This window comes from Giraffa tippelskirchi, chromosome 5 (genome assembly GCF_054371585.1).
Source record: "Giraffa tippelskirchi isolate mGirTip1 chromosome 5, T2T-mGirTip1v1.2.pri, whole genome shotgun sequence".
NCBI classification, from domain to species: Eukaryota; Metazoa; Chordata; class Mammalia; order Artiodactyla; family Giraffidae; genus Giraffa; species Giraffa tippelskirchi.
In genome coordinates, this window is record NC_137279.1 from 176,873,264 (window position 1) to 176,898,994 (window position 25,731).

At 49.6% G+C, this 25,731-nt stretch overlaps 3 protein-coding genes and 1 pseudogene across 13 annotated transcripts in view; 3 read left to right on the forward strand and 1 right to left on the reverse strand.

Annotated features, from left to right (window-relative positions):
• The window catches only part of SZT2 (SZT2 subunit of KICSTOR complex), a 52,710-nt gene extending 51,452 nt beyond the window's left edge, over positions 1 to 1,258 (reverse strand). For all 4 annotated transcript variants that reach the window (XM_081492640.1, XM_081492639.1, XM_081492637.1 and 1 more), the window contains exon 1: positions 1,145 to 1,258. In XM_081492640.1, the coding sequence (XP_081348766.1) occupies positions 1,145 to 1,171 (27 nt within the window). In that variant the 5' untranslated portion in view covers positions 1,172 to 1,258. The remainder of the gene's footprint in view (positions 1 to 1,144) is intronic.
• A 56-nt stretch (positions 1,259 to 1,314) lies between these two features.
• On the forward strand, positions 1,315 to 21,782 carry MED8 (mediator complex subunit 8). 7 transcript variants are annotated; one of them, XM_081492660.1, is made up of 8 exons: positions 1,315 to 1,354; positions 2,687 to 2,805; positions 3,800 to 3,944; positions 4,482 to 4,622; positions 4,817 to 4,898; positions 5,267 to 5,515; positions 6,247 to 6,307; positions 21,698 to 21,782. In XM_081492660.1, exons 1-8 carry the CDS (start codon positions 1,349 to 1,351, stop codon positions 21,708 to 21,710), a joined length of 816 nt encoding a protein of 271 aa, XP_081348786.1. In that variant the 5' UTR covers positions 1,315 to 1,348; the 3' UTR covers positions 21,711 to 21,782. The 7 variants fall into 7 exon arrangements, with proteins under 7 accessions (XP_081348786.1, XP_081348784.1, XP_081348787.1 ...); XM_081492658.1 differs by lacking the exon at positions 21,698 to 21,782 and adding an exon at positions 20,238 to 20,432; XM_081492661.1 differs by lacking the exon at positions 21,698 to 21,782 and adding an exon at positions 17,964 to 18,086.
• On the forward strand, positions 6,245 to 25,660 carry ELOVL1 (ELOVL fatty acid elongase 1). 2 transcript variants are annotated; one of them, XM_081492657.1, is made up of 9 exons: positions 6,245 to 6,307; positions 17,964 to 18,086; positions 23,475 to 23,534; positions 23,666 to 23,856; positions 24,076 to 24,156; positions 24,279 to 24,335; positions 24,425 to 24,530; positions 24,617 to 24,753; positions 24,924 to 25,660. In XM_081492657.1, the coding sequence occupies exons 3-9, from the start codon at positions 23,489 to 23,491 to the stop codon at positions 25,143 to 25,145; spliced, it is 840 nt and encodes a 279-aa protein (XP_081348783.1). In that variant the 5' UTR covers positions 6,245 to 6,307; positions 17,964 to 18,086; positions 23,475 to 23,488; the 3' UTR covers positions 25,146 to 25,660. The 2 variants fall into 2 exon arrangements, with proteins under 2 accessions (XP_081348783.1, XP_081348782.1); XM_081492656.1 differs by lacking the exons at positions 6,245 to 6,307; positions 17,964 to 18,086 and adding an exon at positions 20,897 to 20,997.
• On the forward strand, positions 17,162 to 18,101 carry LOC145506962 (dolichyl-diphosphooligosaccharide--protein glycosyltransferase subunit TMEM258 pseudogene; annotated as a pseudogene).
• Positions 25,661 to 25,731: the final 71 nt, after the last annotated feature.

The following is a 25,731-nucleotide window of genomic DNA, read 5'->3' on the forward strand; positions in this document are numbered from 1 at the left end:
CCTAACACTGGAGATTTACCATCCTGTGGCTACTTTCTTTTTGCATTGTAAACATTATGGCTAAGAACACAAGATCTACAAGGGAACACCTGTTTTGGAGTCCTGGCTCTGCCACTTACTAGCTGTGCAACTTTGTTACTCTTAATATTTCTGTGCCTCAGTTTCCTCAACTGAAAAATGGGGATAACAGTGTCTGCTTCATAGGGTTGAGAGTAATCTTTGATATTGGTAAAGTGCTAAGATGGTCTCTGGCACACAGTAAGCATTCAATAGGTAAGGACTCAGTGCATGATTATACAACTCTCACCCTTCCCATCCACTCACATGTTCTCCTGTAACACTGGGCATCTCTCCCAGTGTTTTCTTTCAAAATCTGACATTTTACACTTCTAATTCCAAAATTCTGCTACTCTCCAGCTGAGAGTAGCACTTGGGTAAGGTACTTCACTTCTCTCGATTTTTAGTTTGTCCGTAAATGAAAATGGCTATTGTCACCTTCCTTGCACAAGTCTGAACCACACAATGTATACAAAAGTTCCTTGCATGGTCCTTAGTACTTAATAGATGCTTCATTTGCATTTTCCGATTTAAAACGTGTGATCCTCACAATAGACTAGAAGATAGGTATTTTACGAAGAAGGAAACAGGATCCGGGAAGTCAAGACTTGCCCGAAGTTGCACAGATAGCTACAGGGCAGCGCCAATACGAGAACGAGGTTTCACTCTGAATCCAACGTTTTTTCATGAAATCTAAGCTGCTCTCCAACAGCATGAGCACTAGAACCTAATTAATTTATGCTGTTCATGGCATTCCAATAATATTTGAAAGATGCAGCAACCGGCAAACCTGCCCACTGAAACTGCAACAGAAAATCAAAATACAGATTTTCTGAATGCCATTACGAGGTCAAAGAACCCAAGAGCCCTAGAGTTGAGAGCAGTGGATTAAATTTCGGCCAGCAAAACTGAGCCACGAGTTCCTCCTCTAGCCCAACCGAGAAAAGTAGGGGTGAAGAGATGCTATTGTTGGGCCTTCAGGATGGCCAGGCGGCCTCCAGACCCGGAGGAGGCCACGGCCGCGCCTGGCCGCCGGACCCTCCCCCTCGGATCTCCAGGCCCAGCGCTGCGCCCGCCCGCCCCTCACCTCCGGCTCCGGGCGCTCCGAGGCCATCACACAGCCCTCCCCCGCCGGCCCGGGCCAGAGACGATGCTCCGCTCCTGACCCCTGACCCGGAGGTCTCGAGACTGGCGGGGCCGGAAGTGAGTGGGAGGGTCGAGTTCTGCGCTTTCTAATTGGCTGACTTGGGAACCGGAAGAGGAAGTGATTGACACCGCCCCCGCCGCCGCAATGCAGGTGAGGACCGGTTTGGCGCTAGTGACCGCTAGCTAGCTTCGGGTAATGAGACCGAAAGTGGGCTGGCCGAGAAGAGAGTGAGGAGTTGGGGCTGAGAGGACGGGGTCGAGCTCGCGACTGTGAGATAAGGGGACGTGCGATGGGGACTAGGACCTCTGGAGAGAGATGGGGGTGGAGCCCGGCTGACCGGAGGCAGAAACTGCGGTTAAGTCCGGACGGAGAAGGCACCACTGTCTTGCTAGGGTCTGGAAAAGGATCAGGTTGTAATTTGGGAAGGTGCAGTCCAAGAAAGATGGCTCAAAAAAGAGGTGGATTGGGCTCGGGCTCAGGCCCCGGCCTAGGCTGTTGGATGTCGACAGAACAGAGAATCTGTAATTGGAGAGAAGCCCGAGGGTGGAAGGAATTGTGGGACCGTAGTGGCCAGAAGCCAGACTGTATAGTCTGAGGCCGTGGGTGGAGCCCGGCTCCTGTCCTGCACATTCGGGGTTTTGCAGTTTTGCTTCATTCTTCCTAGTCTGTGCCCCTAGTAGTTAAGGATGAAATGAGATAAAACTGGAGAGCGTAGACGTAAAGGAAATGCTATGAGACCCCCCTCAGCTTTTAATATAGTTTGCCTAGTGCTTAGGGGCATGTGCGGTTTTGTTGTTGTTTTGTTTTGTTTTTCATTTGTCACTGTTTGTTGCACAAGGGTAGTTGTCAGTACATTTTTGTAGGTTGACTAAGCTTGCGAAAGGGGCACAGGAATATTGGCACAGCAATAAAGTAAATGCAGATTAATTTAGCAAGGAAGAGGTTGAAACAGCAAATGCTGAGGGAACAGGAAGGTGGGGGTGGCAGCGGTGGTGGCAGTGGCAGTATTCAGAGGAGCCTTCATGTGTAGGTAGGTTTTCCAGAGATTATGTCATTGCCAAGAACAGCCAGGTTCACAAGGCAGGTTCTAGAACAGAGGACGTCAGAGTACGTATGCTGCTGAGGTGTACCAAACATAATAAATCCCAGGCATTACGTCTGGTGAAAATTGCCCAATGAAGGAGAACAGAGGAAAAGCAAGCCTAATATAAAGAAACAATCACGCCTGGATTAAGAGCAGTGAGAGGAAGGAATCAGTAGGTAGGAGGAATTGAGGTCAGATGAATGGGTTTAAAGGTCTAAGGGTTGATGCTCTCTGTTATCCTAACACCAAAGATAGTAAACAACCTGACTCTCCCTGTGCCAATGAGATTCTGTGTCACTGTACTGGTGTTGCACACTGTCACCCTGGCTTTTCAGCCTTCCTCTGTATGCGTCATGCTTACACTCATCTGAGTAACCAAACTATTCCTATTGGCTCAGAGGGAGGAAAAACAGCTTGAGGCATCATTAGATGCACTGCTGAGTCAAGTGGCTGATCTGAAGAACTCACTGGGGAGTTTCATTTACAAGCTGGAGAACGAGTATGACCGGCTGACCTGGTAAGAGTTGCCAGGGCAAGCTGGGGAGGGCTCCATGGGTGGGGACTAGGCCACATGCTGGATAGGGTATCTCTAGCATTTATCACTTTGCGAACATCTTTTGATTTAGGAAGAGCTGGGTTTCCCAACATTTAACACTGAAGTTGGCCTTAGGCCCCAATTGTAAGGGAAGTAGAGAAATGCCCAATTTCTCAACCCAGGTTCTTTCTAGCTTTTGATTCTCCCTGTTTGACTTCTCCAGGATGAGGTCCTCCTGCAATGGGTCCTCCCACCACAGTATTCATACTGGATTTCTTGCCATGGGTGTTGCCAAGTCTTTTAGGTCCAATCTACTCAGAAAGTTTGGATCTGGAAAGAGATCTTTTACCCAGTTTCTGAAGTTCTAGTGATAATAGTGTAGCCATTGTTCCTATTTTGCCATTGCCCTCACCCCATTCAAATATAGTAGTTCCCCGTAATCTATCAGGGATAACTTCTAAGACCTACTATGGATTCCTGAAACTACGATAGTACTGAATCCTATTCTGTATATACTGTGGGTTTTTTTTTTTCTATACTACTTGTGTGGGTAGTGTACACAACATGGATATGCTGGACAAAGGGATGATTAACATCCCAGGTAGGACAGAGTGGGATGAAGCAAGATTTCATCACGCTCCTCAGAACACCTCTCAATTTAAAAACATGGATTGTTTATTTCCTGGATTTGTCATTTAATATTTTGGACTGTGGTTGACCACGGGTAGATGAAACCTCAGAAAGTGAAACTTAGGATAAGTGGGGACTGCTATAATGACCTGTCGTTTTTCTCTATCTGTGTCAGAAACTCAAAGTGTATCCCTCTTTCTTAACCCCATAATCCCTGTGAGCCAGTCTAGTTCCTAGGCCAGCATAGGGCTGTGAGTCTTTTGGGGGTGAGTCCGGTTATTCCTAGTCTGAGGGACCCCTTTGAGGCTCCTTTACCAGGAACATTCTGACTTCTTACCACCACCAGGCCATCTGTCCTGGACAGCTTTGCCTTGCTCTCTGGACAGCTGAACACTCTGAACAAGGTCTTAAAGCATGAAAAGACACCACTGTTCCGCAACCAAGTCATCATCCCTCTGGTGTTGTCCCCAGACCGAGATGAAGATCTCATGGTAAGAGGAGGAGAGGGATGCAGCTTAGGAAACAAAGTTCTTAAATGAGGACTGACAGCACAGTGGTTGGTTTCTATTCTAGAAATTGTGAATATACAGTAGTGTGTGGCAATAAGTGAGGGCTACATTTTGGAGGCCTGGCTTTTTGTCCTTCTGAAGTTGGGAGAACCACTCCCAAAGAGTGCTAAACTGACCTGAGGCCTACAGCACCAAGATGAAGACCTTTTTCCTCTTTCCTCCAACACCTGTCTTGAGCAAAGAGTTTGTTTTTTTGTAGCCTTTCCTATTTCAATCTTTGATTAAAATGTGGCAGAAAGGGGTTTATCCTTAGATCTGGTAGAGATAGGGGTGTGAGTAGATAGGACTGAAGGGTGGACTGAGGGGAATCGTGTCTTAGGAAGCCAGATATTATTAGTCTCAGGTTGTGTTTTCCCCGAAAATGCACTGTTTGCCTGTGGAAGGAACTATGTGTATATCAGGCCAGAATTGAATCTTCTTAGAGTGCACAGTAGGATCAATAAAATCTGTGTGTTACAGAGGCAGACTGAAGGACGGGTACCTGTTTTCAGCCACGAGGTGGTCCCTGACCATCTGAGGACCAAGCCTGACCCTGAGGTTGAAGAGCAAGAGAAGCAGCTGACCACGGATGCTGCTCGCATTGGTGCTGATGCAGCGCAGGTTGGACTGAGTCACTGCCCTGCTGCCCCACACCCTCGAGTTTTACCATGAGAAGCTGAGTATTCCCACTCCTCTACTGTAGGATATGGCAGTTGGTTATGCCTCTGTTGCCCCTGGAATAGCTCAAGGAAGAAACTTTCCTGTAATCATTTCTTGCTTGCCCTAATTTCTGCACAAACTTACATGTGTTACAGAAACAGATCCAGAGCTTGAACAAAATGTGCTCAAACCTTCTGGAGAAAATCAGCAAAGAGGAAAGAGAATCAGAGAGTGGAGGTATGGAGGGATTGGTGGCAAAGTGGTGGGGGAATGAGGCATAAGATCACTGGAATAGGAAGGGTGGTGTTGGTAGTGGTGAAATGAGGATGCAGAGATGTGCTGTTTATCCAAGGGTATGCATCTCTTCTGTTGGCCTTCTATATTTCAGGCCAGTGCTGGGGCAGGTGGAGAAAGGAGCAAAGGGAGAAGGGAGAATTCTGAGATAGTCGTGGGGGTCCTCTGGCTCCTCCTCTGGGCTGCCAGGAAGTCTGGATGCTACCGAAGTCAGAACTCCAAGCCCTGGCACTCATACTGGTCTTCCTGGTGCTAGATGCAGGCCAGGGCCAGAGGCATACCTCAAGGTCTCCACTTACTTTACCCTTCAGGTCTCCGGCCGAACAAGCAGACTTTTAACCCAGCAGACACCAATGCCTTAGTGGCAGCTGTTGCCTTTGGAAAGGGGCTGTCTAACTGGAGACCTTCAGGCAGCAGTGGTCCTAGCCAGCCAGGCCAGCCGGGAGCTGGAACAGTCCTCGCAGGAGCCTCAGGATTACAGCAGGTGCAGATGGCAGGAGCTCCAAGTCAACAGCAGCCAATGCTCAGTGGGGTGCAGATGGCCCAAGCAGGTCAGCCAGGTAAGGTGACAAGGATTGGCTTGGTGACAGACCTTGAGCAGGGATGTGAGAATAAACTGGGTTATCTGCCACACTTCCCCTTCACCCCATCCCCAGAGCTGGAGACATTCTTCTTTTCTCCCTTGGACTATGACCCAGAAAAAAAACTCTTGAGAGTGAAAGTCTCATTTGAGACTCTGTTAATAGGCACCAGACAATGAGAAAGAACTTTGACTAAAATTGCCCTTAGCTACCCTTCTGTCCCCTTTAACTTTGGGTAGGTGTGTTGTCAGTGTCTCACCCTAGGTATTAGGATCATTGGGTATATGTGTTGGGAATTGACAAGCAGGCTGGTTTTCCAGTGCTACGCAGATTCCTTGCTCTGTATCCTGTCTCTTCTGCTCACTCTTAGTAATTATAAGAACAGTCTGGAGGAGTTCAGATATAAGCAGCTAGAAGAAGTATTTTCTTCCAAGCTGTCTAGGCAAAGGGACAAGCTCTCTTTTTCCATTAGGGGATGAGCAGGAGCCTGCAGGGATGTGTTCCAGCACTTCCCACTATTCCTCCTCCTGACCATCTTCAGGTAGAGGGCTGGGCAGGGAGCCGTACCTCTGAGCCTTGTCACCCAAGTCAGATGCCACAGATTCTGAGCTGATGGAGGAGGTGACAGAAGGGAACCTGGGAGACAACACTTCTGATTTATGATGAACATGTGACTGTGCTTCAGGTGTCTTTCTTCATGTTCTTTTTAGGGAAAATGCCAAGTGGGATAAAAACCAACATCAAGTCGGCTTCCATGCATCCCTACCAGCGGTGAGTGTGGGTGGCAACCTCCACTCCCAGGTGCTCTTTTCAGAGTTGGGCAGTGAAACTGCCTTTTGCCCAAAGCTGACCTGGATGGGTACAATAAAAAGAACACAGGCTATCAGCCACAGACAGATCCCATCTCCACTGCCAACTAGCTGTGTGACCTTGGGCAAGTGACCTACTTTTTCTGAGCCTGTTTTCTGGTTTATAAATGATGATAATACCTACCTCATAGGGTTGTTGTGAGGATTAAAATGGGAAAATGAATGTAAAACACTTAGCACAATCTATGAAATAATGAGTATTCAATAAATGGGAGTTTCTGGAGCCACTTCTCCCCACTGCCCCCTCCTCGGTCCTCGATCCAGAACTTGCCCTGATCTGAGACTGCTTCATGTCTGTGGTGAGCTGATGGACACAAGATCGTGGACTGCTCAGCTTTGTTTGAAAGCCTGTACTTATTTTGTGCTGCCAGAGACAGTGACAGCTTCTGTGTCCTTAGAGGCCCACTGCCTCTGCAGGCCTTGCTTCCCAGATTCCAGCCTGGCCATCTCTCTAGGCTGCAGGTGACGAGGCCTCTGGGCCGAGACAGACCATCCACTTACAACTCTGGAGAAGCTTGGGCCTGCTCTACTCTCCATCCTCTTAGAAGCCAGTTCAGCTCTCATCTGGGAAATAGTCAGAGTCCCCTATCCTTTACCCAACCCTGGGCACGTGAAGGAAGATGTTGAAGTCTTAGTAGGTGGGGGCTTCCCCAGGAAGTGGCTCTGCCAGGCAGGACTCCGTGAGAAAGGGTTTTGTGAGCACGTGAAAATGTCTCTTGTTCTCCAGCCTTTTTTTTTTTTTTTCCCATATTTTGGAGGGAGAGGGTAATTGCACCTCACATCATGGTTGAGTCATCCTCAAAGTATGCCCGGTTCCTGGGCTCAGTTAGCATGGCTTTTCTCCAGTCCACTGAGCCAGTAGTTCCAATAAGGGTCAAGTGGATCGTGGGAGGTGGCAGCTGCCAGCACTTTTGCCTGCTTCTATAAAGCTGGAGAGGGGAGTGGGCTTGGGTCACCAGCTTAAGCTGCCTTTCTTGGCTCTCCTTTGCAAGCAAGGGCAGGAGTTGAGTCAGCAGAAGTGGACCAAAGGATTGCTCTGAATAAAGTTATTGAAGTTGATGACCACTGTATCAGTGTTATCTGACAGCAGGTAAATTGAGAGAGCTATGTGGGAATTGGAGACTACATGTCAGAGACTTTCAAGGTTGCTGCAAGGCAATATTTTTAAAAATTTTACTTATTTGGCTATGCTGGGTCTTAGTTGTAGCATGCAGGATTTTTTGTTGTGGCAGGTGAACTCTTAATTGCAGCATATGGGATCCAGTTCCCCAACCAGGGATCAAACCCAGGCCCCTTACAGTGGGAGCCCAAAGTCTTAACCACTGGACCACCAAGTCCCAAGGCAATTCTTGTTTGTTCTCCAATAAAATGTTTTCTTAGGTTTTTTGGCTTTTTTTCTCTTATCTGTAGGTTTGATCTAAAAGTCCTGAGGTAATAAGAGGGCCTGCTCATTCCTCCCAGCTGCCTTTTTTCTGTTCTCTTCTGTCACTCATTAGTACTTTGGTATTTGTTCAGTGCCAAGCAGGACTCTGCCAGGCTGTGGCAGCAAAGGACTGGAAAAGTAGTCACAGATGTCACATCCATTCCAGTTCCATCACGACCAGAAATGGATCCACACAGCTCACTGATCATAGTACACAGAGCACGGAAAGTCCTGCCGTCAGCTCTGAGGCAGTGTCAGATGTTTTCCCCACTACAACAGGGCTGCCTTACTGGTCTGTCAGCCCACTCACTTGTTCCTTCTCCTCTCTTCCCTTTGCACTGGAAATATCCGAGCTCACTGTCACATTGGATAGAATTCAAAATGTGCGTCTCCAAAGCCCCTGGAGTATCTCGGTGACCCCTCTCCTTTATTCCATCCAAAGATTCCTTCCTGTTGAAAGTTTCTTGAAAACTTTTCAAGCCTGTTGAAACCAACCCCAAGTGTCTTTGTTGTCTGAGACTAACAGCGTCATTCCCAAAGTACCATTTGAAATGGATTCCTTGTCCTACCAGAGTGGAAGTGCCCTCCTGTCCCAAGAGGACCAAACTCGGGACCCCACCTCCATCTCGTGCCCCTAAGCAAGCCGTCCTTACGTCTGTATTCGCTCTGAGAGGACATGCTCTCATTCCCAACCTCCCAACCCCAGATCCTCTGGAGTACACAAACCTAGCAGCATCACCAACTGTGGGGCTCATGCAGCCCAGCAAGTGCCTCGGTGGAGAGTATCTCCCATCCCTAACACACTCATCCTCAAAGGAGGGAATAGAGAGAATGTTACAGAGTTTTGAGAAGAGGACATTGACCTGCTGCTCCCTTGCTCGGATTTAAGATAAAAAACATGGCGCTCTTGCTTCCTTTGGTAGTGTTGTCCAGTTTCTAATGACTCTGTTTTGCCTGGGGCCTGTGCTTTCTTCTCTTGGGGACCCGGGGAAAATGAGATTAGGCCATTGTCTCCCAGGTGTATGTCTGGGATGGCGAAAAAAGCAGCAGCTGTTAAACTTAACTACAGCACAGAGGTCATCCTGGTGAAGGCGGAAGCTTACTGCATCAGTATTTGCATGACACCCATTGCTAGTACTGCCCCCTCTCCAGCTCTGCCCTGAGGCTGGGACTCTGTCATTGCTGAACCTCTCTTTTGCACGTAGCCCCAGTCACCCTGTTTTCTTCCTCTTCTGGTGTCTATTGCTGCCCTACCTAGTTAGGTCATTTAACGTGACCTTGTACTTTCTTAGGAAACAAGTCAAGGTAGATAGGTTTTAGCTAAGTGCTCCTTCATACTCCATAATCAGTCCTGGTGTTTGGACTGAACCGGAGCCGGTATAGTGCCCACCTCCTGTCCTGCTGTTGAAGGGAAGAAGCTGATCTCTGCAGGAATGCCCTAGTGCAAGGCCAGTCCCTTTCCCACCCCCTTCTCACCTCCCCCAGGCAGCTGGGAACAACCTCTCCCTTTGTCTGAACTTCTTGTACAGAATAATCCTCCTTATGGACAATGTATTCTCTGTGCCTTGTGGACACAGGAGCCGTGTGAGCTGATCCCAGCACCAGGCAGGACGGGGGCAGAATCCTTCCAAATGCCCACGCTAGATCAGCTCCTGATTACTGTCTAGAGAAACCACCAAGGGATATACATTTTCTTCCATCTGTTCCAAATTGTGGGGGGCTAGCCTATTGAAGTTTAGCAGTGGGCCAGGAGTAGGGCTGGGGGCTGTGGTCCCTTGTGATTCAGTCTGGAAGGTTCACTGTACCAACCTATGGAGGCTCGATGTGGCTCTGGCCTGACAGCCTTGAACACACAGGGGCTAACGTTTGGAAAGAGTTCGCCATCCTGCAGGTGAGGCTTTCTAACTGAAACTCCAGTCATTGCTTCAAGATGTATTTTGTCCTATGGGACAAATTTCCTCTCTTCTTCCCTTTAACTTCCGTCTCTTATTTTCTATTGAGGCAGGTTCTGGCTCTCTGTTGTCACCTCTTGATCAGTTCACATGCTCTCAAGATATCACCTACCATATGGACATGGCAGTTCCCCCAAGTACACAGGCTTGGGGGACAAGGCCCTTGACTTCCCTGGGCCTCAGTTTTCTCACCTGAGTGCTCCCAGTGATCCTTCCTAGCTTTCAAGTCTCTGGCAATGATTCTGAAGCCTGTATATCCCCCGGCATTTTTCATTTTCCTCATTACATGACTATGTTACGATAGGCAAAGTTTTTCTTAGAATGGCCTGCCAATCCCTTGAACCCCTCCAAACTGTTCCTAGAGTTCTTGTCACCTGCAGCTTAAAACACAGACTTCCTTCTAGACCGCTTCCCTAAAATTCTTTCCTAACTTTCACTAGTTCTTTAGTAAAAGTTACAACAGAGATAAATGCATTGAATGCCAGAAGTCACCTTCCCACTCAGGCATCTCCTCGCCTCTGGGCAAGATATATGTACCAGAGAGACCCCCCCCCCCCCCACAAAAGGCAGCAAATTATACTTTTCCACATGATGATAACCTTCCCTATGGAATCAAATCCAAGGCACCACAGGCTGCTCCTTTTCCTGTGTTTCCTCTGCCGTATCACTCCCTTCCTGCTGTCACCCGAATTTCCCTCCTTCATGGTCATTTTGATTCCTAATCTTCCCTGGCCCCCACCCCACGTGTAGACCATCCTTGTTCTTTTGTACTCATTTCTCTGGGCTGCACCCATTTTCACGACCCTGGTTAGTATCCTTCCATGTTAATCCTTGAGCCCACATCACCACTCTTGACTCTCGGCCACGGTCTTGAAATACGGAGCCTACCATCACCATCTTCCTTCACACCGCACACTCACTCTTTAGCCCCACTTGCACTCTTCTTCAGGAACTAGCCCGTCTCAGATCACTAAATGCAGACTTTTTTCAGTCCTTCTGTTTCTTACTTATCTCCATAGTTTTAAACAGTGCTAGCCATTGCTTTCCCACCTTTTTCCCTTCACTGGCTCCCACTTCTCTGACCATCCCTTCTCTGCAGCTTTTGGCCTTCTGTCCCTCTCCCTGCTTCTTGAATGTTGTTCTTCTCCAGGACTCTGTTGTTAACCTGCTTTTCTTATTCTGTCTGCTGTCTCTGTGACCACCACCTTTATGTACACAACTCAAACAAGTTTTATCAGACAGCCCAGACCTCTCTGCTGACATACAGATGCCTATTGGGTATTTCTGCCCCTATGATCCACAAGTACCTCAGGTTCTGAATGTGCCAGTCCAGTCATCTTTCCCTCCAAACCTATTTCTTTTCTAGTGTCCTAGGTGTGACCTAAGCTGGGTCTATGGAAACTATCCTAAACACTTCCCCACTCTGTGTCCCAGCACCACCCCACACTCAGTCAGATAAAAATCCTGTCAATTCTGCCTCCCCAGGATCCATCCATCCTGCCCTGCAGTTTGGTCCTGGAGCCTCTCACCTTAAAAGTATTGTTTGGATGCCCTGCATCCAGGCTTGCCCACTCCAACTCATCTCCCATGTGGCTGCCAGGTAGATTTCTGCAGATCTGATCACATTACTCCCTTGATTAAAGTCCTTTTGATAGTTTCCTTCCTATGGTTCTCAAACTGGGGTCCACATACCGGGCAGGTTGGTAGGGGCAGTGTGCCAGGCATACTGAAAGTTATAGGGTAAAGCTCATCCTAGACTGCCTATTTTACTCAAGGGTAAGTAACTTAAAATGCAGATTATCAGGCATGCAGTAAAGAGTAAGTAGACTGGAGAATTCCTACTAGTCCGAAGGATTTCATACTAAGCCACTAAATTCTCTGGGGATATTTATTCTTTTTCTTTTTCTTTTTTTTTTTTAACATTTACTGCAGTGGACAAGTTTGAAAAACAGCTTAAATTTCCTGGAAAAGCAAGTCAAGTTTTTTGTGATCTAGCTCCCTGGCTTCTCCTGACTTAATTTCTGTACTGTCCTGCCACCCACTCTATTCCCACATTGTACAAATTGCTTGATGTTTCCTGAATGTAACTCTCTTTGGCCTCCCATTCCTTTATTCCCACTGTTCCCTCTGCACAGAACATTTTGTCCCATCATTCTGTAATGAATATCCAATCTTCTTTCAAAATTCAGCTCACAGATCACACTCTGAAGCTTTCCAAGAAACCTGTCTGTCCACAGCCCAGTGCCATTCCCACTAGGCACGGTCAATGACCTGCTCTTTTATGCTCTACATTTGTACCTTGTACAAACTTGTTCTAGCTCCTGCTGCTCTTTATTGCCCCCCAAGTTCAAGCACCCTGCACTGTCAAAGTTTGAATCCAGCTCTTCTATCTGAGAGCTGTATTTTCTTCGGCAAGAAATGTGCATGCCTGGCATCTGGCCCATTATAAACACTGTAAGTGGTAGCTGCTGCTATTACTGTTATTATTTGGTTGACCTTGGAGAAAGAGTATAATCTAGCATTTTGGTTAAAAGAGCATTTTCTAGTTCCAGATTGTTCAGTTGCTCAGTTGTGTCTGACTCTTTGCAACCCCATGGGCTGCAGCATGCCAGGCTTCCCTGTCCTTCGGTATCTCCCGGAGTTTGCTCAAATTCATGTCCATTGAGTTAGTGATGCTATCTAACCATCTCATCTTGTACCGCCCCCTTCTCTTCCTGCTCTCAATCTTTCCCAGAATCAGGGTCTTTTCCAATGAATCAGCTCTTCACATCAGCTGGCCAAAGTGTTGGAGCTTCAGCATCAGTCCTTCCAATGAATATTCAGGGTTGGGTTCCTTTAGGTTCAAATTCTAGCTGTGCCCCCTACTAGCTGTGTGGCTTTCAGCGAGTTACTTTACCTCTCTCTGCCTCAGCTTCCTTATTTCTAGGGATGATAATACTAGTGGCTATTTCACAAGGCTTCTGTGAAGTTTAAATATATTAATACATACAAAGTGCTTAGGGTAGTGTGCCTGACAATAGTAGAAGCTCAATAAATATTAACTGTCCTCAGGGTAGTGTCTGAAAGTCTGCTGTCAGCAATTGTTGCTTCAATCAATCATTGACCAGTCCCTCTGTGCGGAGGTAACTCTTCCTCCCTCTGTAGCTCGTCTGTGCTCACAGCTATGTTCACATTAGGAGAGACTCTCCATGCACATTTAATGCTCCACTGTGTGCAGAGCAGACACTGGAACATTTCTGCAGTGGCTTGCCTGTGGTAACGAGTCATTGCCAGATCTAGTTGTGTGAACTTTCTTTCTCCCACTTAGTTGTCACCTACAGTCTTCTATTAAAGCCCAGTTTGGTCTCCTAAACTGTGATTTTGAGTTGAGACCATATGACAGACTTCCTGACTGGCAGTGTTCCTTTTCACCCCTTCTAAGCTCTATCTGTTCCCTGTCTAAACCATTTGAAGACTCAGTTCCAGTCTGCCCACATCTCATCTAAAGGGGGCCCTTCACTACTCAGAGGCCTCCCTGTGCAGCTGGGATGTGTTCTCCTCTGTCCCTGCTCACTCAATCCAGGCTTAGGTCTTCACCAGTGGCTGTGAGATCCACTGGTTATCACACACCAGAGCTCCATGCTTGCTCACTTCCTTCACAGTCACCACCAGTCCTTTAGGCCTTGTTTTGCCATGGCAACTCCATGGTTCTTGTTGCTATACTCTTAACTTGCGGACCAGGTGCTGTATCACACCTCCATGCCTTAAACATGCTTTGCCTTCTCCTTGGTGTGTCTGCCCTCTCTTTTTCTTGCTTCAACCTCCTGTTCACCTAGTGAACAATTCGTCCTCCCAGTAGCACCTACTCCTGTGAAGTATTTATCACTTCTTCCCTTTTACAGTTGACCATTCTTAACTTATACCTGACCTGGAGACAGTGACTGCAGCCATGAAATTAAAAGACACTTACTCCTTGGAAGGAAAGTTATGACCAACCTAGACAGCATATTAAAAAGCAGAGACATTACTTTGCCAACAAAGGTCTGTCTATTCAAAGCTATGGTTTTTCCAGTAGTCATGTATGGATGTGAGAGTTGGACTATAAAGAAAGCTGAGCGCCAAAGAATTGATGCTTTTGAGCTGTGGTGTTGGAGAAGACTCTTGAGAGTCCCTTGGACTCCTAGGAGATACAACCAGTCCATCCTAAAGGAGATCAGTCCTGAGTGTTCATTGGAAGGACTGATGGTGAAGCTGAAACTCCAGTACTTTGGCCACCTGATGTGAAGAGCTGATTTATTTGAAAAGACCCTGATGCTGGGAAAGATTGAAGGCAGGTGGAGAAGGCGATGACAGGATGAGATGGTTGGATGGCATCACCGACTCAACGGACATGAGTTTGGGTAAACTCTGGGAGCTGGTGATGGACAGGGAGGCCTGGCATGCTGTGGTCCATGGGGTCACAGAGTTAGACATGACTGAGCTACTGAACTGAACTGGATACTTATCCATTATGTGACCTTAGGCAGATTACTTTAGTTCCAAGACCCTCGATTTCCACCTCCTAAATCGGTGCTATAATCCCATAATATGCTCACTGAAAGGTACCTTCCACTTAGCATATTTAAAATTCAACTTAAGTAGCTCTTACTTGACTATAGGATAAAGTCCAAGCTTCTAAGAAGGGCATACAAGGCCTGCCAGGCATATAGTCAGCACTGAAATGCTAATACTGTTCTTCTTCCCCTGAGCAATCCCTTACTCTCTCCTGAGCAATCTTGTCTTGATCACATAGTATATTAGACTGTTTTGATTGCAACATATTATAATTAAGCTAGCTTAACTGAAAAAAGAGACCCAGTGAATTTGGGTTATACAGATGGGGAGTTGAAGGATGACTGGCTCCAGGCAAGTCAGGGGCTCGGTGTTGTCTGGGCTCAGTGTTTTCTGGGTTTGGTGTTGTCTAGGCTCTGTCTCTGCATTTCTCCACTCTACTACATATAGCTCATCTCGTGGAAGAACTTTCTTGTTGCTTGAATTCTGTGCCATTAGGAGCACTGAGGCAAATGGAGAGAACACCATGACTAAAGCACCAGTGGGGTTGGGCAGAAATTCCATAAAGGAAATGAAAGCAGGGGGACGGGAAAGTATCTGGACGCAACCAGACTTAAAGCTACAACAGTCCACTGTGTGTGGTTTTATCTCTGCAGACAATTCACAGATATTGTCCCCCACCACCCGCCCCTCCATGACCAAACCCCCTCTTTTCTCCTAAAATTACAGTACTGTGTTTCAGATTGCCTGTGGAAGGGGCCATCTTTCCTCAAACTCAGGATATCCCAAACTGCATTCACTTCCTCCATCCTGCTTCACTGTGTGTGTTATCCAGCTTGCCAGCCTGGCTATCAGTTCTGGTCCCATCCCCTCTTCTTCCTTCTTGCTCTGTTGTCCTAGGTTAGGCCCTCACCATGTCACACCTGTGCCTCTGAGCTGGTCTCCCACCTGGCCTCCCTTCCTCTGCCTTCCTCTTGATAATCTCACTGTCACCAGGTTTTTCTTTGTAAATAACAATGGGGATCATACCAACCCCTTAAAAATCTCCAGGGACCTCACAGTACAAACAGAACTCCTCTTTCTTTCATTCAAAACACTATGATTTGGGGCCAACCTACTTTTTAACCTTCTAGCATATGAAGGCCTTTCATTCACTAGATCCTTTAGCCAAATAAAATCACTTGCAGTTCCCTGCTCCAGTCCTATTCTTCCCTCCATCCATCCCTTTGTCGATGCTTTTTCCTCAGCTTGATTCATCTACGTTACTTCCACCTCACTTGCTGTGTCACCTTGAGAAAAATCCTTCACCCGTTCTGATTCCATTCTTTCCCCATCTGTTAAGCAGTGATCACAGTACTTACCTTACAGGACTGAACCATAAGAGCATATGGGAAGCAGCTGGCCCCATGCTTGCCAGAGAAAGTGTTGCATTTTCTCTCTCCCCTTTTTGGCCTTTCTCCCACATCTTCCAGATCTTGCTAACTCTCTTTCTTCCATCTTAACCTCCCCTGGTTTGTCCCCTCACCAAAAGCCTTCCCTTTTCTCTCTCCATAACTCTTCCAGCACATTTTATCACAGCCCTTTCCCCCAAACTGAGTTGTTTTTTTTTTTTTTTTTTAAACTCAGTTCAGTGAACACTGAACAATACTCATAGGGTGTTGGCATTGGCTACCTACAACAGATCAGGCCTTGTCCCCCTGACCTCTCCAGAGTTCAGGCAGGCCCCCAGTTCAGATGGTATGATGAGTGTTTGCATGCAGTCTCTCTTCTGCTGGCTGGATGTCCTTCCTTCAGCCAAGGTCCTAGCCTTAGGCAGAGGACACCAGTGAGCTGACTGAGGCCCATGGACATGCAGAATCATTAACAGACAAGCCCTTCCCCTTGGTCTTCACTCCTCTGTCCTCACGGACACAGCCCTCCCCTCAGCTCCTTGTGCGGATACAGTTAGAAGGTGCCCTTTGTCCTTTACAGGTGGGGAAGGGAGAAGCTCGACAAAGGCCCAGGGAGGCTGCTTCCATTTCTACCTGTCACTCCTGTTGCCTCTCAGCCTCTGACCCTCAGTACCTGTTCTCAGCCAGTTCACCTGTCGCCCCCATACCCTGTTCCCTCCACTGCTCCACCCGCTCCCTTGCAGGCACATACAGATAATACCTTTTCCCATTTTTTTTTTTCCTGCTTCTTTGATCCCATTTCCCTTTAGATTTTTTTTTTCCCCCCAGAAACACATAAAACCACGCAATCATGGAAATAGAGTTGTTAGAGTTCAGTTCATACAGATGGTGGTTTTCAGACTGAACCCTTGGAGAAGGTAGATCAGTAGTTTATCTTCTGGGGAAGGAGGATGGAGCAAGGCCCATGTGAGTGAGGTGTGAGTCAGAGAGGGTGGGGCCCAGGGGAAGTTGTCACCTCACTTCCCTTTAGTCAGGAATGCTCCATGAATTTCAGGGGGAGTTTCAGCTGTTGGACTTGGTATTCTTCCCTACCCACACACACATCTAGCCTTTATCCTTATCAAGAACGACTTCCTGGACTCTTTCAGCTTCTCCAGTTTATCAGCCTGCCCCCAGTGTAGGTAGCTGTCCATGGACCCTCTTACCTCCAAGACCTTCCACCCAGCTTCCCTGCAGGTTCTAAATGGTCCCATTTCCTTGCAGTCCATTGACAAATTTACCCTTCTTTTCTGTATATTTCAGCCTATAAGGTGTTTTCCTGAGCCAAAGTCTAAACACCTCCCCCCCGCATCGTGTGTGATGTATCGCATTGTCTTCCACACAGCACAGAAACACGCTTAAGCCTCTTCCCATTAGAAACAACCCTTAGGGGAGCAGTGGATTACCCTGAGCCCAGCAAAATGGAGCCTGAGGCCATGAGTAGATATGCCAGTCCAGTGAACCCAGCTATCTTTCCCCATATGACTGTGGTGCTATTGGCCGTGGACATGTTCTTCACCTCCTGGTTCTTTGTTTATAAGGTCACCTCCACCAAGTACACTTGGGGTATCTACAAAGAGCTCCTCATCTCTTTGGTGGCCTCACTCTTCATGGGCTTTGGAGTCCTCTGCCTGCTGCTCTGGGTCAGCGTCTATGTCTGAGCTCCCAAGGGTTCCAACCAAGGAATCCTTCCTTTGGTAAATTCATTTTTGTTTCTACTATTGCTGGAAGTGTCCTACCTGCTGCTCACAGTAAAGGCATATATGTGAAAAAACAAAATCAGAACCTTTAGAATCAATCTGGAGGTGAGAGTCAGGCACTGATATTTTAAAAACTCTCCAGGTGATTCTGGTGTGCAGCCAGGGCTAAAAAAGATAAACAGCTAAATCCAGACTTCTTACCAGGCCATACAGGGCTCTTCATGACTGACTCCTGCCGATGTTACCCCCCTTACCCACACGCCCTCTGGACTGGAGACTCCCCAGAACTCCCCACGCCGGCCATATCTCCTGCTTCCATGCCTTCACACACATGCTTCCGTTGCCTGAAAATGTTTCCCTGCCTTCTTTAACACTCAGTTTGGTGTCATTTCTGTGAAGCCTTCAAGAACTAACCTCCGCCTTGGGGTAAGGTGCCCCCCCATCCCTTGCTGCTCTCTTAACCCTCTCGGTTTAACTCACCACTGGCTACTGTAACTGTTAATTTATCTGTCTTCTTTTCTAGACTGTGAATATTTTTCAGGAACCCCAGTGCCTTGGAGATGCCATTTGGTAGGACCTGGTTTGGTGGTCTATATCAGATACTTGAAGGTGCTTTCTCCTAGGACTAGGACTGGAACTAAAGGAAGTGAGTCTTTGGGCATGTTCATGTAGTCAGTGGGCATTTACTGAGGGCTTGCTGTGGTCATTTATTAATACCAGCGTGGTCCAGGTAACTAATGGATAGTTGAAGATCTCTATCTCTACCAGGTGGCACAGTGGTAGAGAATCCTCCTGCCAAGGCAAGGTTTGTCTCCTGGGTTGGGAAGATCCCCTGGAGTAGGAAAGGGCAGCCCACTCCAGTTATTTGTCTGGAAAGTTCCATGGACAGAGGAGCCTGACGAGTGACAGTCCATAGGGTCAGAAAGAGTTGGACAGAATTGAGCACAGCACCCACACACACATCTCTACCATATTTAACTTCAGGAAGTGTTTCATCATTTGTAACAGTCTGCTTTGTCTCTAGATGGACACTTGGTCCAAACCTCTCAATAGTGCTTTCCAAACAGTGCTTTGCACAGTTTATTTAGGAAATATTTGTTGAATGAATGCTCATTAATCGACATACAAGCATATACCTTCTTGCTTCACCCCTAGGCTATGAAATGTTGAGGTAGAAACAGTGCTGAGTACTTTACCTGGGTCATCTCCTTTAATCTTCACAATCCTATGAGACAGGTGCTGTTGGAGGTTCAGCCACTTACATTAAGTCATACAAGTACTAACTGGAGATTTAAAATCAGGTCTTTGGAGTTAGGTGTGACCCCCAGGGCTACTGAAGTATACCTAACACAATAAATATTTGAATCAACTGATACTGCCATTCCAAGGCAAGTAGAAAAGCTTTTGAATTCTTACTGTCTTCCCCACTTGACTCTGGGTCCCTCGACCTCTCTTCCCCTTCTCACATTTCCCATTCACTCTAATACTCCGCAAACACTGTGGAGGGGCAGATGAGTCGAATATTGGTCAGATACTAGAGATACAGAGATGACTAAAATATTGGTCCTTGCTGAGAAAAACTTACAGTGAGGGGGTATGCAGATAATTGCATTGCAGTGAGATTGTGAACGCGAAGGGTGGGACTGCTTTATTGCCTGGAAAAGCTGCTTTTATCTTGAGTTAGGAGACAGGGCTTGGAGGTGTGGGGGTATATGAAAGATCCTGATATCCTTGGGGAACAGTTAAAGCATAGGATGTGGCCCAGGAAAATGGGGGAGGCTGAGGACCAGATCAGGTAGGCCTTCAGGTACAATGCCAATTAGTCTGAGCCTTTTGAATAGCTGAATTCTTTTGCTATTTCCTTTCAAGGATAGGTACTCATGGGCTAGATCAGAACTGTTCTTTGGCTCTGACTTCTTAACTCTAAGACTAAACTTCCACATAACTTGTTGTTGAGTGGCCAAGTGTCTGACTCTTGCGACTCCATGGACTGTAGCCCACCAGGCTTCTCTGTGCATGGGATTTCCCAGGCAGGAATACTGGAGTGGGTTGCCATTTCCTTCTCCAGATCTTTCCTAACCAAGGATCAAACCCGAATCTCCTGCATTGGCAGGCAGGTTCTTTACCGCTGCAGCACCAGGAAAGCCCCTCCACAAAGCTACATTCCACCACTGATGAACACCTTGTTTCTCCCAAACCGCCACCTCCTCTGAATTCCACATGTACATCATACAGTCCTGTACACAGTTACTGGATCACTGTGTGCAATCATCAGCACTGTTCCAGGAGCTGCTAGAGATACAGATTTCATTTTGCTGAAACCTAGTCCTCAACCCCAGTGGTTCTGTCTAGTTGGTGAGTGTATGGTGTCAGGAGGGTGCAGGGAGCCAGATAGACAACTAAGTGTACAGAGTGAGACTAGCTGTCTCAGGGAAACCTCCAGTGTCTGTTTTTCCAACCCTGTCAGTTTCCAGACCTTCTTGGGTGAAGGTGCTCTCTCACCTGGTCCCCCCCAGTACCCTCTGTCACTGGCTGCCAGCGTGAAGTGATTTGGCTAGACAGTAAACCCCATGTGGGGACAGCATCTGCCTTGTTCATTGATGTGCCACCAGCAATTAACCTCGTCTTGCACGTGGTAGGTGGTCAGTAATATGTGGATATTTACTAACACAGGTCTGATTGTAGCCTCCTCAAAACTCTTTGGTTTCTCCTCTGCTTCCAGAATAAACCACACTGCTCCATTTGGCCTTCAACATTCAGCCACAGCTGGCTTCACTTCCCCTTTTTCCTTTCACAGCCTTGAAGAGGCCAGCATAGCCAGTGATTCATTAATTTCCCCTGCCCCGGGCTACTTGTATTCCCCCACCTCCGGTCCACACAATCGTCTCAACAACTCCTAATGCTGGGCTCACCCAAGTTTATGGGCTGGTAAGGAAGGCTTCCCCACACAGCGGCTCCCTGGGCTGAGACCTTTCTGCCGACCGAGTCCACTCAGGGCACAGAGAGGCTGCCTGCAGCCCACCCCTCCGATCCCACTCTCTCGACAGGGAGCTCTGTGAAGGGACGGCTGGCCCTGGAACTTGCTCCAAAGTCCCAGGTGGGGTGGGTCGGCTACGAACAGAAGCTGTGTTGGTCGTGCTGGTGGGCGAATCCCAGAGGGTCCAGAAGGAGGCCACGCAAGCGCTAAACATTAGGAAGGCGCAGGGTGCAGGTTGGGCGGGCGAGGGCCCGGGCCAGGCCGCGAGAGCTGACCGGGGCGGGAGGCGATGCGGCGGGAAGGGGTGGGGAGCCCGGGCTGGGCGCGCTTCCTGCCAGGGGCCTGGCGGCCCGCCCCTGCCTCCGCCCTGCGGGCCCAGCAGAGCCGGGGCTGGCCTGCCCCTCCTGCCTCGGCCAGAGGCCCAATCAGCGGGCGCCCCCTACCCGGCCCGCCCTCTCCCCCTCGGGTGACAGAAAGTCGGCCCAGCAGATGAGGAAGTGGCAGGCAGGCTGGCCCTGGGGACTCCTCTCCAGCCCTGCTCCATCCCAGCCCTCCACGACTGCCCGCCTGGCCCCCACTGGTGAGTCGGGACCTCCCAGGGCGGGCTCACCACGTGCCCAGGCCCCTGACCCGCTGGGCCACCCGTCCCGGCCCTGCCCTTCCCAGGCTGTGGGCGAGGCTGTGCCTGTGGAGAGTGGGTGGGAGGTCCCAGCTCTCCGGGGCTGGGCCTCCCCAGCAGCCTCCCTCGCGCCTGGCCCCCATTTACTTGAACCTGGGCCTTCCTCCACCACCTCCTACTCCGGCCCCTCTCCTTCTCTTACTCCTCCCTCCCCTTGGCGCCCTTTTGCACCCCCGCTGCTCCCTTTGCCTGTCTCCTTTTCCCTTCCATCCATCTTAAAGGAAGGAAGGACCAGACCGAGTTTCCCTACTGGGGACACACCAAGACTCTTCTCATACTTGGGGAGAGGGCCTTCCAGAAGGCTGAGCCACGCCTGACCTCCAGGGTCCTGCGAGTGTGGGGGGGGAGGTCAACTTGGGGATGATGGCAGAGAGAGACTGAGATAACAAGCTGGCAAGCTCACATGGGTCAAGGAGGAGCTGTGTGTTAGAGCACATGCTTCTGGGTAAGCCCTACCCTAGAATAAGCAGCCAGCAAAACTCTTAACTGTGAATGAATGAATGATGACTGCCGTCGGTGAAAAGAGTTGTGGGTGTGCATGACCCAGGGCAGGTATATGTCTGCACATGGCGTGGGTGATGTTGGCTTCATTCACCTGCAGGTGGGCTGTGTGAGTTTATGTATGTGACTGCACTCATCTGAGACAGACGTGAGAGGAAAGCTGCATGTGAGCACAAGCGCTCACACATGGTAATGCAGCTCCTGTGAAGGAGCATGTGTGTTTAGGTGTGTTTGCCAGTGTGCGCGTAGCTAGGAGCAGGCCTGAGTATTAGAGACGGTGCATGTCAAAGTCCACAAAGACTTGTCTGGGTAATGTGTCAGACAAGGGCAGTTGCAGCCGGCAGGAGGCAGGTGGGCTCTGTGCGTGCATGCATGTGCTCGCCACTGGCGAGTTGTCGCAGGAGCGGAGGGAGAGCTGTGGCAGGGGCTGTGTATATGGGAGGGCTGGGGGCCTGACCGTGGTGGGGCAGTTGTGGGTGGGCGTGGAGGTTGGGAGAGCGTCTGAGATGTGTGTGCAGCCCCCGTGAATGTCAGAAGTTGTGTTCTTTACTTAGTACCTGCAGGGTTGCGTCTCTGGGTGGAGGGAACCTGACCAACCCGAGTGCAGGCAGCTCGCAGAGCACCTGCTGTGCTGGCTGTTTGGCAAGCGCCTTGCCCCTTGATGGCTGTCTGTCTGGAGTCCCAGGCTCTCCTCCTGGCCAAGGCTTTTGTGTCCCTTTGAGCCCTCCCCCGACATTCCTTCAGGCTCCGAGAGGGAGAGGGCCTAGTCAATTATGACCCCTCCTTGAGGGAGGGGAAGATTCCTGAGACCTCCCCCACTCCCCACCTCCTCACATGCCATTGGCTCCCGGCCCCTCCCTGGGAGAGAGGTACCCATTCTGAAGTAGGACAACCTGAGAATTTATGGCTCATTTAGGAGAGGATGCCCGGGTATGCGTTTTCAGCGGTTCTCTTTGGGCTGAGGCTAGGCCTGGGGCCGGAGTCCAGGTTTTTGGGTCAAAACCTAGAGCTCATCTGACTTCTCCGGGGTGGCTGGGTGGGTGGTGAGTCCTGCGCTTTACTTGGCTTTCTCAATCCCGGTGGGTCCTCCAGGCTCTGACCTGTGGCCTGGACCCACCCTCCACCTCAGACGCTGTGCCGTGGGGGTGGGCAGAGGGCGGGGCTGCTGCCAGATCTAGTCAGACAGGTGGAGCCGCCAGGGCAGGAGTCTGAAAGAGCCAGGCTCCTGGAGAGGAAGGGTGAGAGGAGAGCGTCGGAGACAGAGGAGAGGCTGGAGGTGAGAGCCCAGGAGGGCAGAGGAGAGCCTGAGGGAGTGTCTCGGCAGGGGAGAGGAGGGAGGGACCATCCCAGGAGGAGATGTGCATCCTGAAATGGGGCAAGAGGAATTGAAGGGGAGGACCTCTGGAGAGAAGGCAGACCAAGACTCTCCAGGTCTGGAGAGGTGAGAGACTGGTGAGGAAGGGAGAGGAGGTTCATTCCAGAGATGAGTTCCCTGGTGGTAGGAGGTAAGCCTCTCTGGAAGGAGACCAGAAATTGAGAGTCCTCTTGTGGAAGAATAAGGGAGGGGAAATCAGAAAGTAGAAATCCCTAGAGAGGAGCAGAGTGTGAGGAGAGGAGAGGAAGGTGTGGAGAGGAAGGGCAGAACAGCCCTTCCCAGGCATGCAGGATGTGTGGGAAGCAGATCCCCCACCCACCCCACCCCCGCCCCCCCTGGCCTCCTCCTCTCTCTGGTCCCTAGCAGTTCCTTCCTCTCACTGCTCTGTCCTTTCTGTGACAAGGTGTCTGGAACTGTCCTGTCTGTGGGTCAAGGGTGAAATTGGGGGGAGGTTGGGGGAACAGTCAGCCCTCTCTGACACCTATCCTCCTGACCTTGCCAGAGTCCTCAGCCAGGATGGAGGCTGTTGTGAACCTGTACCAGGAGATGATGAAGCATGCAGGTGAGATGCTGTCTACTAGCCCTTCCTTACAGACCCCTTGACCCTTTGTGACCTGACCTCATGTCTGCAAACCTGGTGGGGACCATTTGGACTCTGTGACCCTTCCTTACTTCTTTTACCCTTATTCATAGATCCCCGGCTCCAGGGCTATCCTCTGATGGGGTCCCCCCTGCTAATGACCTCCATCCTCCTGACCTATGTGTACTTCGTTCTCTCACTGGGGCCTCGCATCATGGCCAACCGGAAGCCCTTCCAGCTCCGTGGCTTCATGGTTGTCTACAACTTCTCACTGGTGGCACTTTCTCTCTACATTGTCTATGAGGTAGGCCCCTGGGATGCCTCAGCTTTATTCCTACGGGATAATGGGTGGGCCCTTGGGCTAGAGGAGGCATCTTCTTTCCACAGAGGCTCAGCTCTATTTCTCCATCTAGAGCAAGGGTGCCCAACCTCCAGGCTGTGATTGGGGACCGCTGGTCTAGAGAACAGAAGAGATTTTGAGGAGGGAGGGATGTCTGGCTCTCTAATACACACTTCTTCATAGTTCCTGATGTCTGGCTGGCTAAGTTCCTACACCTGGCGCTGTGACCCAGTGGACTTTTCCAACAACCCGGAGGCACTGAGGGTAAGTTGCAGCAGAGGCCAGGCCCCAAACAACCAGGGTAAGAGCACTTTGGATGTGCCCTGTCTTATAGGCCCGTTTAGAGAGGCTCTTGGTAGGCCTAAGGATGTCCTGACTTCTTACAGATGGTTCGAGTGGCCTGGCTCTTCCTCTTCTCCAAGTTCATTGAGCTGATAGACACAGTGAGTAATTACATGAGATTTGAGAACGTGTAGGGAGAAAGAAGTGAGAGGCCTTGGCTCTGAAACCCCTTCCCCCACACTTCTCTCAGGTGATCTTTATTCTCCGGAAGAAAGATGGACAGGTGACCTTCCTACATGTCTTCCACCACTCAGTGCTTCCCTGGAGCTGGTGGTGGGGGGTAAAAATAGCCCCAGGTGAGTGGTAAAGGCCACTGGGGGAGGGACAGGTACTGGGGACCAGAGGCTTGACTCTCCTGACCCTGTTTGTTGTCCACTCACAGGAGGAATGGGCTCTTTCCACGCCATGATAAACTCCTCTGTGCACGTCATCATGTACCTGTACTATGGATTGTCTGCCCTTGGCCCTGCGGCTCAGCCCTACCTTTGGTGGAAAAAGCACATGACAGCCATCCAGCTGGTGAGGGACCTGAGCCTGACCCACAGTCATCCCCCCAACATTCTGGCTTGGATCCTACCTTTATCCAGCCTACCTCACCTTTGACTCCAGCCCTCCCCACTCAGTGTTCTATCCCCTTGCCCTCCAGTCCTCTCTCCCTGTGCCCTCTGACCCATGCCTTTTGGTCCCAGATCCAGTTTGTCCTGGTCTCGCTGCACATCTCCCAGTACTACTTCCTGCCCAGTTGTAACTACCAGTACCCAGTCATCATCCACCTCATCTGGATGTACGGCACCATCTTCTTCGTGCTCTTCTCTAATTTCTGGTATCAGTCTTACACTAAAGGCAAGCGGCTGCCCCGTGTACTTCAGCAAAATGGAGTTCCAGGTACCACCAAAGTCAAGGCCAACTGAGAAACATGGCCTAGCTAGGTGCCCACCTAAGTGCCTCAGGACTGCACCTTAGGCAGCAACTGTCATTGTCCTCCCCAGCTACACCTGTGACCAGGGCTTATGTGGTCAGGACTGAGCAGCAGACAGCTCTCTGCTCCCCACAGCTGGTACACAGAGACCACCGCTTCCGTTCCTCCCTGACTTCTCCCGGCCAGCCCTAGGAACGTGGCCTCATTGCCCTCTGCCACTCCAGAGCCGGGGGCTGAAAGGGCTGGACACTTACTTCCCCCTCCCTGCCTTACACTTGGGAGAGGAACACTCAGGGCTGGCCCCCACCAGGGTCTTGTGGCCTTTTTCCTCACACTGAAGAGGTCAGCAATAATCTGTCACTGTGGACCCAGGCTCCCCCCTTCTTCACCCCACACTGAAGTAGGAGCTTCTTGGCCAAAGGTCAGGGTGGGTGGGGGGCCTGGGAATACAGCCTGTGGAGGCTGCTCACTCCTTTATGTCTTTATTAAAAGTGACAGAGGAAAGCACGATGGCTGTGTGTGTACATGTGTCAATGGAAGAGGTGGGTACAAAACCTGCCAGCCTGTCTGCAAACAGG

Coding starts and splice junctions, on each gene's coding strand:
- ELOVL1 (XM_081492656.1), top strand. CDS start 20,907: ATGAGGAAGTGGCAGGCAGGCTGGCCCTGGGGACTCCTCTCCAGCCCT. Junction 20,998..23,474: donor TGCCCGCCTGGCCCCCACTG/GTGAGTCGGGAC, acceptor TGACCTTGCCAG/AGTCCTCAGCCAGGATGGAG. Junction 23,535..23,665: donor GGAGATGATGAAGCATGCAG/GTGAGATGCTGT, acceptor CCTTATTCATAG/ATCCCCGGCTCCAGGGCTAT.
- MED8 (XM_081492658.1), top strand. Junction 5,516..6,246: donor GGCCCAAGCAGGTCAGCCAG/GTAAGGTGACAA, acceptor TGTTCTTTTTAG/GGAAAATGCCAAGTGGGATA. Junction 6,308..20,237: donor TCCATGCATCCCTACCAGCG/GTGAGTGTGGGT, acceptor TTCCTTTCACAG/CCTTGAAGAGGCCAGCATAG.